This window comes from Dasypus novemcinctus, chromosome X (assembly GCF_030445035.2).
Source record: "Dasypus novemcinctus isolate mDasNov1 chromosome X, mDasNov1.1.hap2, whole genome shotgun sequence".
In the NCBI taxonomy this organism is placed as follows: Eukaryota; Metazoa; Chordata; class Mammalia; order Cingulata; family Dasypodidae; genus Dasypus; species Dasypus novemcinctus.
Genome location: NC_080704.1, coordinates 155,179,502 through 155,196,451, shown reverse-complemented (window position 1 = coordinate 155,196,451; position 16,950 = coordinate 155,179,502). Strand labels below are relative to the sequence as shown.

At 41.2% G+C, this 16,950-nt stretch overlaps 1 protein-coding gene and 1 non-coding gene across 2 annotated transcripts in view; both read right to left on the bottom strand.

Annotated features, from left to right (window-relative positions):
- Positions 1 to 459: 459 nt before the first annotated feature.
- Positions 460 to 16,950, bottom strand: part of LOC101428908 (RNA helicase Mov10l1-like) — a 67,259-nt gene continuing 50,768 nt past the window's right edge. The window contains exons 12-15 of the mRNA XM_071212984.1: positions 9,661 to 9,810; positions 1,543 to 1,650; positions 751 to 888; positions 460 to 612 (exon numbers count right to left, since the gene is read on the bottom strand). Of these exons, the coding sequence (XP_071069085.1) occupies positions 460 to 612; positions 751 to 888; positions 1,543 to 1,650; positions 9,661 to 9,810 (549 nt within the window). The remainder of the gene's footprint in view (positions 613 to 750; positions 889 to 1,542; positions 1,651 to 9,660; positions 9,811 to 16,950) is intronic.
- LOC111760791 (U6 spliceosomal RNA) lies at positions 11,697 to 11,803 on the bottom strand. Its single transcript, XR_002794388.1, has one exon. It is a non-coding gene; the product is annotated as a U6 spliceosomal RNA (small nuclear RNA).

Below are 16,950 nucleotides of genomic sequence, written 5' to 3'. Positions count from 1 at the left end.
GAGAAGCAAATGAGGTGGTGCCAAAGACTTCAGTCTGCATATACATGTGTACAAACATGTGGTGTACACACAAACACACAATCACCCTTTCTTTTGTTGCACATCTCATCAGTGAGGCGATAAGGCCATGAGACCTCCTGTTTGAGGCCTGTCTCTATACAACTGCAAAAACTTCCTTATCCTTTAGGAAGACAGAATAAGAAACACTCACTTTTGTAAGGACTGCAGTTCAGGAGGTAAATCACATCCTATGTAAACACCATTTGTAATACTATATTCCAATAAGGCACTAAAACAGGGTTCCTATTTAAAAAGAAAAAAAGGAAATGAAGAGAAAAGAGAAGGTTGGCTGCAAATCACAGAAAATGGATCTGAGTTTAAAGTAAGAAAAAGGGGTCTGCATGTACCCATGTCCAGAAACTCTGGTGTGTGTCTATGTGGCCACTTATAAGAGAGACACTACAAGGACATCGCCTGTGAGTCAGGAGGCCCCAGTTCTAAGCTAATATGACAATGTCCCTGTGACCTACAGGCTGGTGGCTCATATAGTCTACTTGTGGCGACCCTTTCTTCATGGTCCTTCTTGGGCTCAGGTCTCAAATCCAGAGTGACCTAAGTCACAGAGAGCTCAGGCCAAATCAGCCAAACTCGGTTGCCACTGTAATTATTTTCTTGTGATATGATACCTTTTCCCACTAAAACCCTCCCTTCTCAATTAAACAAAAGGCCCACAACATCATGAAAACTCACATGGATAAGAACATGAGGGTTTCCCACTATAATCAGTAAAGCTTTGGTTCTGGTGATTGCAACATTAAATCTTTTTGAGCTGGCTAAGAACCCCAAAAAATATCTAACATCTTGAAAATTGCCTTCACTTGATCGAACCTAAAAAGATGAAAAACAAATTTACAAAATAATATTATAGATTCCTGTTAGCATGGGAAGAAGTTCTCAAAATGTGAAATAGTTTAGAATGGCGATAAATCACTGTGAAGTCATTTTTTGGGAAAGCAAGAGGAAAAATACTACTATAATATCAATTTGTATATACACCAAGAGAAAAAATTCCCAAAGGAAACACTCCAAAAGTCTGACAGTAATTCTTGGTGGCAAGGTTATGGATAATTTCTATTTTCCTTCTAACAGAATTTTTAAACTTACCTGTAAGCAACATGTACTATGAGTTAACAGAACTTAAAAGCCTCCCTGCTGGCATTTCACATTTTCCCCTTTATTTTTATTTCTATCATAATACCTTGGTTGCCCTTTCTGAAAACAACTTGAAACTCCCTCTCTAGTATGTTTACCACATTTTCTTAGATTTCTTTCTTTTATACTACTGTATTCTGAATTTTGAATTAAACAAAAATTTTCTAGTTACAGCTTGAGGAATCTCCATACTGCAACAGAGATAAGCCCACAGTGCTTTTCTCGGTTGTCAGTCTCTGCTTTGTACATTTTAATGTAATAAAAGCAAGACCAATAAAATGCAAATGACATCAAAACCCAGTATTTATCCCCTCTAAAAATTTTGCATACAGTTGAAATGATGATAGCCATATATTCTTGTCCTTGGAACTCCTCTACCGATCCAACCTTTATATCTGTCAGATCAACACTTTGCAAAAGAATTCTGATTTTCTCCACCTTTAAAACAGAAAAAATGGAGAGATTATAGATAACATTTTACAAATGGGGCCATTTATTTGGATATCTAATTGTGTAAAGCAAATAATAACAAATGTGCCATATCATTTAACAATTCTATATCATACTTAATCAAATCTAAAATGTCACTTATTTTAATATAAATACTGATTTCAGATATGTTACTTTGAGGGGGAAAGGGACAATGTATATCAGGATAATATGTCAGAGAAAAATATTTCACCCCCCAAAGTCCATAGCAATGATAGAAGGGTTATAAGTTTTGAAGAAGTACAAAAATAAAAGAAGCATCCCTGCCCAAAAGTGAGATAACTATCTCCATGGACCAATAGGGATCTGAACAAAGGAAAAGGGGGAGCTGCAGCCACAGCCTGTTAGGTTTCAGGACTAGATGTAAATGACTGTGGCCAGAAATGCAAATCTAAAAGGTCTTGGACAGGGACATGACTGGGTTCACCCACAGGAGGCAGAAGCTGTGGCTGTGCTTCCATTGTTTCTACTGCTGAAGGCCAGTCATGGAGGCACTTGTTTTCCTGTAGCATGGTTACCACAGGTTCAACACTAAAAATAAACTTGTGCTTTATGGCTAGGATTTTGTGAATCAAAGGCATAAAATTCTGACCTGAAACATCGTCATGACAGTGGTTGCTTCTAAGGAGGAAAAGAAGTGAATGGTATTGAGGAGGGGCATGAAAGTATCTTAAAATTCACCTGAAATGCTCTGATTATTTTAAACTGAACTTTCAAAGCCGAATCATTTCAACAAAAACTTATAAATAAATAATCTACTATGTAAAAGGCACTATTCTCTCATTACTAACTCTTCTTGATACACATCTCCAAGTTCATTCTAATTCAACTGTTTAATCCAACACTTAACTTTCTGTCAGGGTCTGTGCTATATGCTGGGGAAATAATGGAGAATGAGACAGATGGGGAGAGACATATAAGGAAACAGACACAATAGAATGGAGTAAGTGTTAAGCCAGAAGCAGCACAGAAGAGGAGGGCCAAACAGACCAGAAGAACTGGGTCAAAAAGAATGGAAGTCTAGATTGATTTCTGAAAGACCTGTCAGTCTGCCCATCCATCCATCCATCTATCTATCCAACCATCCATCCTTCCATCCAGCAAATGCCTCCTATATACCAGAACTTTGATTTTGGTGATGGAGCCATAAAACTGGCAACAACAAACTCCTGCTCATGCTGAGCTTACATCGTGGATGGGAGTCTCAGAGAACAAACAATCAAACATGTAAGAAAATGGAATTTCAATAGTAATAAGTACTTTGAGGAACAATGAACCAAGGAAAGGGTATAATGTGTGACTGTGGAAAGGGAGATTTTCTTAGCATTGTCAGGGAAGGCATTTCTGGAGTGAGTTAGGAGCAGAGATCTGAATCAAGAGGAGTGAGTCATGCCAAGGATGGGCAGAGCACAGCCAGATTTTGTAACTCACTGGCTGTGTGAGTGTGGCCAAGGGACTGACTAACTCTAAGCCACAGTTTGGGCTCTGTCATGGACACCACCAGCTCCCCATCACCACCTACTACCTGATATGTAGTAGGCACTTAATAAGTATCCTATCAAGAAATTCTAAATTGAGGGTGATTATGTACTGACCTCACAGGGTTGTTAAAGTGCCTGGCAGATACATCTAGCCATATGTAGAAAGAACTGTATTCCATAGGTTTCAAAGAGATTAAAAATTGCTAAAAGCAACAAACCCTCTCTAATGCCATCTGCATGGGCCCTTTAATCTTGTACAGGAGGTCTTTCTTCTCTGCCTTGTGGGTGAAATTTGAGCAGGCCCCAAATTTTTATTTCTGCTGGATAAAATATATTCTGGTCACTTTTTAGCCTCTACCACAGTTTCAACAGGGTAATCAAACCTCAAACTTCGGGAAGTGGATTTGGCTCAACTGATAGAGCGTATGCTACCATATTGGAGGTCCAGGGTTCAAACCCAGGGCTTCCTGACCCATGTGGTAAGCTGGCCCATGCACAGAACTGATGTGCATAAGGAGTGCCGAGCCATGCAGGGGTGCCCCTGCGTATGGGAGCCCCACACGCAAGGAGTGCGCCCCGTATGGAGAGCCACCCAATGTGAAAAAAGCACAGCCTGCCCAGGAGTGGCACTGCATACACAGAGAGCTGATGCAGCAAGATGATGCAACAAAGAGAGACAGATTCCCGGTGCCACTGACAAGAACGCAAGTGGACAAAAAAGAACACACAGTGAATGGATGCAGATAGCAGACAACAGGACAGGCAGGTTGGGCAGGGGAGAGAAAAAAAAAATCTGAAAAAAAAAAACCAAAACAACCACACACAAAAAACCCTCACGCTTTACTGGAAGTCAAGCTACCCCCTCTTCTGGTTCAGTGTTGGGAAGCCTTCAGAAGGGATGGGAGTTTGGTTGACTTTTCTATTTTGCCTCCCTTATGCTTCTCTCCTCTTCTACCACCATCTCATTGCCCACATCTCCTTTGCTGGACTTTCTTTCTCACTCATCCAGGTTTACAACTGGGCTGAGTTGAGGGTGGACATGAAGAGAGGAGGGGAGGGGATAGGAGAGGAAGGGAGAGGAGGGAAGAGGAAGGATTTGTTGGGCTGGTTCTATGGTGGGACAGGTTCTGGTGCTCTTACACCTGGCAGACAAAGCAGATTTTGCTCCCTTGAGGCCTCCTTAGAGAGGTTCTCATTGAGAACATCAGGTCTCAGAGCCACAGGCATGGGCAATGCCCCCTGCCCCAGCCAGCTCCTGGCTTCTGCTGCTGATAGCCTCCCTCCACTTCTTTCTGGTAAGGCCATCTTATCCCTGACAGAATATAGTCTTGGACAGTCCTTTGTAAATGACCCCCAGGCAGGTTTCTGCTGTCAGGAGTTTCTCTGGAATAGAATCTACTCCCTTGCAAGCAGCAAAAAATACTGGCTTCTACCATTGGTTTGCTGCTATATAGGTAGCTTCTAACAACTGCCATTTAACTTTAGCTTTTACAGGCATGGATGAAATACCAATTCCCTTGCTGCTCATACTCCAGGGACAAATATAAACCCTCATAGAGATGCTCTCACAAGGCTGGAGTTCAGGGGCAACAAGCAACTCATGGGGAAACTAGTGGGGAAATTGTGCACACCAACCACTTTGTCCAAAGAAATTCTCTCCCTTCTCCACTGTCAGTGCAATCCTTGGTATCTTACAGTGGTTGAATGGGTAAGACCGGGAAAACAAGCTATTAGGCACCTGCCCATTTTTGAATCCTACACAGGTGGGGGGGCACCTCACTGTAAATAATGAGAGGATACTTGACACTCACTGATTTTGTTCTTGACCTTTTTAGCCTTAGCCAAAACCGAGATGGTAAGAGTCCTATTTTAATAGCCTGTTACATGATGTAGAGGAAGTGATATAAAAGACATTCAGGGTGGAAAGAGTCTCATTGCAAAGGCCTGAGGAAAGGAACACAGTGGCTGGAGGGAAAGCTACAGGGCTGGACAGAGGCCAGATAATGAAGTCCCAGTAATCATATGATGGAACTGGAGCCACCACCTGCAGCAATAGAAAGCCAATGAAGACTATTTGGTTGGAAAGGAAGAGTGAGATCTGCATTTTCAAAATATCACTGGGACTCCTGGATGGAAGTTAGAGATGAGATGTGAGGTGGGAAGACCAGTGAGAAGCCTGCTGCAGATGAGACAAAGTAGGCTGGGAAACTAACTTAGGAGGCAGAGTCTGTAGGACTCAAAGACTGACTGGATATGGAGAATGCAACACACAAGTCTGGGTCCTGAGCTCTTGGGGTTGGGAGGCTGGAGGAACAGCTCATGGAAAGGAGAGGAGGGACATCTTGATTTCACTTCCTCATTTTCCTCACCTACAGGTCCATGGTGTCCTATTTTAACTCACTAGCACTTTCAATGCTGTCATCCTATGAACTCTCTGCTAGACTCTTAACCTTGGCCCACTGTGTTTCATTCAGTAATAATCTCAGTTAACATGGTAGGTGCTGGGAATAGGCAAGTATGGCAGAATCCCAGTCCTCAAGAAAAGTCAGTTTAGTGAAAGAACACTAAAAGATAAGCATATAATTATATACCACAATGGTTAAGTGCAGCAATAAAGAGATTCATATGGTTAATATGGAAGCAGAATTCAGGGATCTGCAAATCCTTCAGAAGTTGTGCATGAGCCTTAAAGGATGATGTGGCAGTTTGAAATTATTTTATGAATCCCAGAAAGAGAAAGATTGTATTTGCAAACAAATTTATTCCTCTGGGTGTGATACCCTTTGATTGCATTAAATTCAACTGAGGGGCCTTTGATTTGATTACCTGTTAAGATTGCTGTAGGGCTTTTATTAGGACTCAAGTTGAGTCCCTTTCCCCTTGCTGGGTCTGATATAAATGGACTCACACACACATGGACAGAGGTAAGATAAAAGAGGGAACTGCCATGAGAGAGAAAACACTACAGATTTGCCCACAACTGAGCTGCAAGGACAGAAGCCCTAAGGGACAAGCCCTGTGCCAGGAGAGAGAGGATTACATGATCTCTTAAGCATGAAGCCCCAAGAAACTGAGCCCACAGAGCAGCTAAGGAGGAGATGTGAGCCAGGAGGGAAAGGGTGAAACATCACAGAGACTGGCAGGCATCTTGCTTCACCATGTGGCAACACACTGAGATCAACAGTAGCTGACTTTGGCGAGAAAGCACCTCTGCTGATACCTCCAAATTGGACATTTCATGGCCTTTGAACTTAAGCTTTTACCCCCAAAGATATCCCCATTATAAAAGCCAACAGATTTCTGGTACTTTGCATTGGCACCCTTTGGTAAATTAAAACAGATGGGGACATGGAAGTCTGGCAAAAGAGGGCAACACTGTTTTAGTTCTTAACCCAAGAGTGCCTGAATCCAGCTCCCTTTCTGGATTTTCCCACCATGTGAGGCAGTTTACATAAGCTAATATCAGATTTCTATTATGTGCAACTGAAAACCTCTAGATTAAAAGAATTTCCAACTCCTTCCTTAAATGAGGTAGGAAAACAGGTAATTCAGTAGACCTGAGTGGGGAGAAGGGACAATTCAAGGCCTGCATATAAGGACAGACTGTGCCAGAGGAGGCAAGCCCAAGTACAAGTTTTGGGCCTGTGCATGATAAGGTAGCAGCCTGGTGGGTTTGAGAGACTGACCTATGTATATAAATGGAAGGTCATGAAAGTTAAGCAAAGACTGAGAAAGTGTTCTATTTACAAAGAGGCTAGACAGATACATAACTTGGTGAAATGCATGATCCTCAATTGGATCCTTTGCTATAAAACATTTTCCTAGCCAAATTAAGGAACTCAAAGTGGTTCTCTGAGTGAAGTGTACTTGGAAATTTTTGTAACTTTTCTCTAGGTTTGAAACTGTTTGAAATAAAAATAAGTTGACTCTGGGGAAAAAGTAACGCAGCTTATACACACAACCGCCCCCCGCATAGGGGAGCCACACGCGCAAGGAGTGCGCCCGGTAAGGAGAGCCACCTAGCGCGAAAGAAAGTGCAGCCTGCCCAGGAATGGCGCCGCCCACACTTCCTGTTCCGCTGACGAGGACAACAGAAGCAGACAAAGAAACAAGACGCAGCAAATAGACACAGAGAACAGACAAGGGGGGGGGGAATTAAATAAATAAATAAATCTTTAAAAAAACCATTGTATTAAACAGATGACTCAGGATTGTGGGATTTCATTTAAAAAGACAGCTGTATTTTCTAATTTTGCCATAATGAAAAAAAACCCACTATTTTTGTGACAAAATACTTTTAATACTTTTAAAAAACAAACCAAATCTCCAAATATATGTAAAAATTCTTCCCATAGGAAGGCGTCCATAAAAAAGGCACCTCTGAATTCAATCTGTCCAAAACAAAATCCAGCAACCACCAGTGTACTTGGTATTGATTCAGTACAAGGTAGCTACTGTAATTAACTCCCGCTGCAATTCTCCAGCCCTATCTAAGTTCCACCATATGCTTCAAGAGGCTGTGCCTTTCTACATGTTGCTGCTTGTGCCTGAGAATTCTCATCTTTCAAGTTTCGGTTCCACTATCCCTCTTCCAAGTCTTCTCTGATTCTCCCAGTAAGAGTACTGCTGGGCTCTAAGTCTCCCTAAAGGTACTTTCTACTCAGTACCATTGATTGTGAATTCTCTGAAGGTGGTCTTTGTGCCTCTTGTCTATGTTGGCCTAAGGACATAGCCCATTATCTGGCACATGGCAAGTATCCGTGATTATTTTTAATAAATATAGCCTTTTTTAAACCATGTTCTCTACCTTCCTTCCAGAGTATTCCTGAATCTGGCCTTTCCAAAATCAAATTCTATAAAGTACTCCCTTCCTAATCTCTCATTCATTCTGCAAATACTTATTGTATGCTCCTCTGTACTAGGTGTTGGTAAGAGGCACAGGATCAGATCTTTTAAATCTTACAGTCTATTGGGAAGATGCAAAGACCTCATCTGTCAATTCAAATCTGGGTTCTACAGGAACACAAAGGAAGGTCTGAAACCCATGAGGGTGATCTAGGAAGGAATTAGAAAGATAAATTTCCAGAAATATTACTTGAGAGGTGCAAAATAACATATTTAAGAGTGAAATCTAGAGCCTGGCTATTCTTTCCACACACTTTCATGCAACTATACATTGGAAGTGGCCAACTGCAAGCTGTCCTCAAAGGATTTAAAAAGTAAAGGGAAGGAGGCAGCTCTCTGAATACAAGATCAATGTGTAATGCGTTGCAAAGAGAATCTCTGAACTGAGTGAGCTTTGTCTCTGGCTTGACCAAAGGAACAAAATCATTAAACACACACTGTATCACACAACAAGGGGATGGTCTGGGCATGGACTCCTAATCAGAGTAGTATGAGGAAGATGAGTTACAGCTGCCAACCTCCCCCTAGCACCCCAGTGGAGAGCACCTGCTGCCCATCATGGATGTCACTCTATTCCTACTTGAGATGAACAAATGGGCTCAGAGAACCTGTTCACTTTACACACTTCCATCCTTAGCTCATTCCCTTCTTCTTGTTGGTCCACCTGCTAGTCACAGTTCTTAGGATAAAGTAGAAAGGCATGATTCTGATCTATAGACTTGAATCTCTTTGAATCTGTGTGAGTAAACACCACCAATACAATCAGGTCAGAATGCCAACTAGATCGAGGTTCTTGCTCTTTAAACGAAAGCCATACTTGAGTTTCTCCATGGAAGTACAAATAGCATTTTCAGCAGGTCATTTATTCATTACACAGGACTGTCCCATGCATTTCAGGATGTTTTGGATCACCTAGGTTGGAAAATTACCTAGAAGGCTTTTCTAGAGACTTGCTGAAAAGTGGTGTTTCCTCGGTGAATTAGGAAGTTGCAGAGAACTCATGTGTCAATTCAAATACAAGTTTGAATAGACCCTGCCCACTAAATGTCAAAAGTACTCCTTAGTTTTGAATGGACAACCTTAAGCACCCAGCCACTTCCAAATTCTCTCTGACAGAGTGGAATTGCCCCAGGTTAACAGTCACTGCCCTCAGCAGTGGCACATACACCAAGGCAATGTCACTTTGCAGCGAGTCACTAGGTCAGTCTTCTAGGTAACCTTCTGACCTAGGTGAGTAACACCGCAGACTTCACAATCTGCACATTATCCATTAATGCCTTGTCTTCGATACATTGAAAGTTAAGTCAACTATGGTTTAAGATAAATATGAGTGATGTTTGTTTTACTCTAGAAGCTACGAATAATTTTCTATCATAAATTAGTTCCAACTGAAAGGATTTCCTGTAATGTTTATTATTTACAAAAAAAGGAAAGAGGAGTTTCCCACCCCAAATTTTAATACTGACCACTGTGAGAAACTGGTTTTCAATTTAAAATTAGCTTATTTCTGCCTCCCACAGCCAAAGGTGTAGAGTTGCCATGACATCAAAAAATGAGGCTCTCTCCTCCATACCTGCTTTCGGTAGGGGGTGATTACACCAATATCTTTCATTGACACTCTATTTGAGGTGGTCTTGGTAAGGAGGCAGCAATAACGCATGACTTGAATGGCTTCTGCTGGATTGAACCATGAGGGGCTTTTTCCTTCATGCATTTCACTTCCCTATGTTAAGGAGAGACAAAAATGGATCATAAATTACAAAAACTTCATTTACTCAACGAGTGTGTATACTTGTTAAGGGCCTATGTACAAGGACCTGAGTTAGGTGTAAGGAATATAGCAATAAAAAAAAAAAAGAACCCTACTTTTATGGAACTTATACCATAGCAGAGAAGACTAACATCAATTACATAATTAAAAACAACCATACTAAGTGTCACAAAGGAGAAAGATGCTAAAAGAGCACATAATTTCATGAACTGACAATATTGGAATGGTAGTGGTGGTATGGTCAGGGAGGGATTACTTTATGAAAGGGAAACTTGAGGTGACTATTAAGGGTTCCTGGGATTTAACGACGAAGGGGCAAGAGTCAGAAGGGTAAAGTTATTGGTGGAAAGGACAGTATGAGAAAAGGTTATAATGTGGGTAACATCATGGCATGTTAATAACAATAAAAGAAGGTCAATGTGGCAAAAAGCCAAAAGAGCAATAGGAAGGGTAGAAATGGTGACAATGTGGAGGCAGGCAGGCAAGTACTATTCTGTATAAGCGCATGTAGGCAAACAAAGAGGATCCTATCAAAGGCCAATCTATCCCTCCACATTGGCTTATCCATCCCTTCTCTTCATTACAAGACAAGAAATTTGATCCCTTTCAACCATCCTCTTGTCAACAGTTACAGATTTCTCTTTCCTGAATCATTGCTCTAATATTCCCCATCTCTGACCTAATTTCATGTGTCAACTTGACTAAGTTATGGTGCCTAGTTGTTAAACAAGCCCTTGCCTGGTTGTTACTCTGAGGATATTTCGTAGATGGATTAGCATCTATATTCAGTTGATTGCCATCAGTAATGATGGCTGTCTCTTCATCTAAACTGTTGGAGGTTTTATAGCCAGAACTGAAGATTTCAGAAGTCAGAAAGAAGAATTCCTGCCTTTACTTCAGCCAGGCAATTTCTTTTGTTGAATTCGAGTTCACTGTCATCAGAGTTTCCAACTTATGGCCTGCCCTATGGAATATGGACTTGCCAATCCCCGTGGCTACACAAGCCAATTCTTATAATAAATGTTATAGTATCTGCATATGTATATATTGCATACTTGGACATATATGTTTTGTCAGTTCTGTTCTTTTGGAGAACTCTAACACAACGTCTTTTAAAAGCCATCTCTTAATTATTCATCAGATGGAAAAGTATAGTAGGGCTTCTTAACTGATAAAAAAAGGTTAAATGAATATCAACTGATCAAACTATAAAAATAAAGGAAAAACAAGAGGAAAGAAAAATAATCAGAGGAATTTAAGATGAAAGAATCAAATCCAATAAAGTAGAATGAGATGAATGATCTCATTAAAAACAAAGATTCTCAGACTGAATGGAACATAAAACCCAATTAAATACAAAATATCAGGGCAGGAGGGGAGGAGTGAAATGAGAGTCATTGCTTGGTAGGTATGACAGTTTGAAGTTATTTTATGATCTCCAAAAGATTATGTTTTTTTTTTTAGTTTCATAGCTTTTATTTTTTATTTTATTTTATTCATTTTTTAAAAAATATTACATTCAAAAAATATGAAGTCCCATTCAACCCCACCGCCCCCACCCCCCACTCCCCCCACAGCAACACTTTCTCCCATCATCATGACACATCCATTGCGTTTGTTAAGTACATCTCTGGGCATCGCTGCACCTCATAGTTAATGGTCCACATCATAGCCCACACTCTCCCACGTTCCATCCAGTGGGCCCTGGGGGGATCTACAGTGTCCCGTAATTGTCCGTGAAGCACCACCCAGGACAACTCCAAGTCCCGAAAGTGCCTCCACATCTCATCTCTATCTCCCATTCCCCGCACCCAGCAGCCACCATGGCCATCCTTCCCAAAAATATGGAACGCTTCACAAATTTGCGTGTCATCCTTGCGCAGGGGCCATGCTAATCTTCTCTGTATCGTTCCAATTTTAGTATAAGTGCTGCCGAAGTGAGCACACATTATGTTCTTAAAGCAATCTATTCCTGTGGATGTAGCACCCTTTGACTACATTAAATTAATTTTAGATCCTTAATTAGATTGCTTTTGATTGGACTTCAGTGCGGTATGACTCAGGTTGAGTCTTTGACCTCTTGTCTGACATAAACAGACACACAGAGAAAGAAAGCTGCCATGTGAGAGAAAGAACTCCAGTTTTACACAGCTGAGCTCAAGGAGAAGTCCTAGAGAGGCTCAAGGAGCTGAGGCCCAGGGAGAGAAAAACCATATGCCTGATAGCTCACAGTTGAACTCAGGAAGAAAGGGAAGAAGCTGAGACAGAGAAGAGGCCTAGAAAGGGACAAGCCCTATACCTGGTTGCAGACAGCTGAGCTCCGGGAGACGGTAGATTCTGAAGGGGAAGGAAGAGATAGGTGGCCATTTTTGCCATGTGGCAGGACCCTAGAATCAATATCAGTTGACTTTGGTGAGAAGGCATCTCTGACGGTGCCTTGATTTGAAAATTTCATGGCCTTCAAACTATAAGCTTTTACCTCAAATAAATCCCCTTTAAAAAGCCAACCCAGGGAAGTGAGTGTGGTTCAACTGATAGAACTTCCGCCTACCACATGGAAGGACCTGGGTTTGATCCCTGGGACTTCCTGGTGAAAAAGAAGAGAAAGTGTGCCCATGTGGCAAGCCAGTGCCTACATGAGTGCCCACATGGTGAGCCAGTGCCCGTGTGAATGCCCATGTGGTGAGCCAGTGCTCGCATGGTCTGCAAGTGCCTGTGCAAGTGAGTCATGCAGCAAGATGATGACGCATCAAAAGAGAGACAAGGGGAGAGTCAAGGTGAAGCACAGCAGAAATCAGGAACTGAGGAGGCGCAATTGACAGGGAACCTCTCTCCCCATCACAGGTCTCCAGGATCGAATCCTGGTGAATCCTAGAGGAGAGAAAATGAGGAGAGAAGGCAACACAGACAGCAAAAAAACAGCAAGGTGGGAGGAGGGAAAGGAGGGAAAATAAGTAAATAAATAAATCTTAAAAAAAAATCCAACCAATTTCCGGTACTCTGCATTGGCAGCTCTTTGGCAAACTAAGACAATGTTTGGGAATTTTAGAAATTTTAAAATAAAATTAACAAAAAAAAAAAAACCCTTCTTATAGAATAGGGGTTCTTAAAGGGCCTGTGAGCTTGAAATAAAATTTAAAAAAAACATTCTTGTGGGGACATGTTGGTGCAGGTGTGATATATTTATTAAATAATAGATAGTATAGTATGGACTTAGTAAGGGGTCTGTCATTTTCACCTGACTGGCAAAGGGGTCCATGGAACCAAAAAGGTTAAGAACTTTATTAATATATATCAATAAAATTGATCTGTAAAAAAAGTGAAGAAACTGTTATAGAAAGATGACTAAAGTAAAATGATTTTTAAAAATAAGGAAAATTTATAGAAGAGGACATAAAGATATTAGTAAATGCAAATTAAAGGAAAGCATACATCAGAATCATGAAATACAATTCAAGGTTAAAACATTAAACAGGATAAAGAAATGACATTACATAATGAGTAATATATAACAATTACAAAACTTAATGCACGAAACAATACTGAATACAACAAACAAAACTTATTAGAAATAAAAACTGGGAAGCGGATTTAGCCCAACAAATAGGGCGTCTGCCTACCACATGGGAGGTCCGCGGTTCAAACCCTGGGCCTCCTTGACCTATGTGGAGTTGGCCTATGTGCAGTGCTGATGCACGCAAGGAGAGCCGTGCCACACAGGGGTGTCCCCCACATAGGGGAGCCCCATGTGCAAGGAGTGCACCCTGTAAGGAGAGCCGCCCAGCATGAAAAAAGTACAGCCTGCCCAGGAATGGCGCCGCACACACGGAGAGCTGTCGCAGCAATGATGCAACAAAACAAGACAGAGATTCTGGATGCCGCTGACAAGAATACAAGCGGACACAGAAGAACACACATCGAATGGACACAGAAAGCAGACAACTGTGGGGGGGTGGGGAAGGGGAGAGAAATAAATAAAAAATAAATCTTTAAAAAAATAAAAATAAAAAGTAAACCTTTTAAAAAGAAATGTAAATTGTAAAGTGAGACATCAAGGCTCCTCACAAGTGGAAAGATGTAGTGGATGTAACTTAAGTAAGGATGTAAAGTAGCAATATAATGCATTCAATAAATTGATTTAATTTATGCATATAGATCTTTACACTTCCCCAAACAGAAAAGGAAGACTTTTAGTTTATCTCAAAGGAAACAACCAATTTTTGCAAGTATAGATTTTATAGGCCATATTTTTTTTATTACAATCTAATAAAAGTAGAAATAAAAGACGACCTATGGAATGATGGAATAAGGAGCTTAGAGGGCCTTCTACCCCCAAAAAACAGTAATTTAACTGGTAAACATTATAAAACAATCATTTGAAATCTCTGTATATTGTCCTAATGACACAGAGAAAATGGAAAAACTATCACTGAAAAATATCTACTAAATTTCCATAAGAACAGTGAGAAATTTACTGCATTTTGAACCCCCCCCCAACCCAACTTCTTGTTATGGAAACTCTACCCCACGGGTGTTGTAGAAGATCTACTCCTGACAGATGCAGCTGTGAGGACACAGTCTCTCCCTTTCCCTTCTACTCAGCTCCCACTCTTTGAGCAGAGACTCTCTCCCAGGTACAGCAGACTGAGAATACTGCCCTAGTTTACTCATAGGGCAGAGGGGCACTGGTATGACAAAGCTGAGAAGGCAAGAAACTTCCACCCACCCCAAGTGCCCATCTGTAGAGTGGGGTTGTCCTTCCGGGAAAAGCATGACCCACCCCTGGCTCTGGTTCAGTGGTGTAATTTTCTTCCCAGGGGCAAAGTCAGGCCAAAAGGACCAACTGTTCTTCAATTCTGCCTGAAAACACTGACTTTATTTGGAACAGAGAATGGAGAACTCTATGCTTTAGAGTAATGTAAAAAAAATGGAGATTTTGATGGAGAACAAGAAAAGGAAGCTAGTAGCTCTGATAAGCAAAATGGTAGAGTATCCAGAAGTTTAATGGGGAGAACCAGGGAAAGAGACAGCCAAGAAAATCACACATAACATAGAGGATTGAGGAGGTTATGTGCATATGTATGGATGGTCCTATTCAGGAGCATTCTGAATGAAGTGGTTAATACCTTAACTGAAGCAGCCTCATCAAAAAGTCCTACTTACAATGGGTTCACATCCACAGAAACAGATTAACTTTAAGAACATGTTTTTTGAGGGGCACACACAGCTTCGAACCACCACAATCACTGTTTAATATTTGTTTAGCGATCTCACTAAAGTAATTCTGTAAAGTCTATTTCCCTTGCAGTGTCCAACCTCTGATGTCCCTACTCAGATTGTTTCCTGTGTTTTAATCTTTTGCCCTGGCTACTGAAAGGTTGCTCCTACGTCAGCATAAGCTACTTATTGGTTAAAACTAGTGCTTAAGCCCCCTTAGCCAGTTAGATTTTTACCCTTTACCATTAGATGTGCTTAGGGTTTGGAGTCTTTCACAGTTTGGGGGCGGGGGGGGGGGGGGGGGGGGGGGGGGGTTGTGCCATGTTCACCCAGGGACCTAGAAGCTTTGAGGTTCCCTGTCTGATCACACTTGAGGTAGCATGACCTTGAGCACACACACAGTCTTCCAGAATGCCTGGGATGACTGTAATATTTTTAAGCCTGGTTTCATAGGAGCCATAACTTGGGTCAGAATAGCTTATTGTTCAGCCATTGTTTTGTTCAAGATTGTGCTTAAGCCCCTTTTGTCAGAGATGCCTCAACTTTTTGTTGATGTTTGTGGGTAAGTGTGGGGAATTCTTTCAAATTGTCTCATATCCTGCTGCAATTACTCCAGAGTAGGACCACACAATTTCCTTGTAAAAACCAATTAAAGCATTATGAATAAGGTGTTGATATCTTTTCAGGGCTACCGTTATCCCTCTAAACCCACAGGTAGTCATTGTTAGGTTCTGTATATTTCTAGACATCTTACTATATATTTTCATATATAACACACATATTTTTATAGTCTATATACAATTTTTATTTTCTATAGTTGAACATAATTCCTTTCTCCTTTGTGCCCACACTCTGCCAAGGGTAAACAAATTAATCTATTCCTGGGTTTTGTCTCTGTTCTAGTGTTTTTTTAGGTCAATGCAGGATTTTAAAAAGCAGTTATGATCTGCTTCAAAATTATCTGATCTCTCTCTGCTCTAATTCTAGAACACCAGAGCCACCTGCCCCAACCTACATTGCAACCTTTTTGCCTATCAAATTTCCCTTTGCTCTACCTTTCAGGCACACTGGCCTTCTTTCTGTTCCTGGAATATGGCAATTCCCTTAATTTCTTTGCACAAGCAAATCCCTCTGCATGGAATGCTAATTTTTCCAGTCCTTCTGAGGGTGAATCCTATTATTCAGGTTAAAGCTCCAATATTACTGCCACCACTAACCCCACCCCTCTCAATCAGTTTACTGTTATTTTCTGTTTACTTCTTGGGTTTTCTTCCCATGCAAGATTTTGAGTTCTGTGAGTGTATATATGGCAGATGCTGTGAACTCACTTAACATGGAGTCTGAGCATGTTGCTAGACTGAATTTGTAAATCTTGTGGCCATGTAATAGCCAGGTGCTATCACTTGTACTAATATACCCTGAAGCACAGGCTTCAGAGTAAAGAATGGAGCAGTTGCTTTAAGAATAAACACATAAATATATGTCCCAGAGACTTAAATCTTCAGTCTTTTCATGTGCCAGTTGAGTCCTGAATCTCAGTAGAGTTGCAGTACCTACTCTCCAGTTCAATGGACTCACCCAGGACAACTAACAAGGAAATGATGATGGACAATGCCCATCCCAAGGAACATAGAGGGTCTGCAACTGCAAGCAAGATAGTTCCACCCATCTGCCCCATGGGCTCTAAGCCCCCTCTCAATTAGAAACAGAGTGGGCATCACCATCCCCAAATCCTCAAGATTGGGAAATGAACAATGGATTAAAGTAGATTTATTATTATTCTAGCAATGGAAGGACTTTTATCGTTGATATAAAGGCAGTGGCCACCAGAGGTTCTGAGGGGAGGAAGAGTGAAGAATAGGTGTAATATGGGGG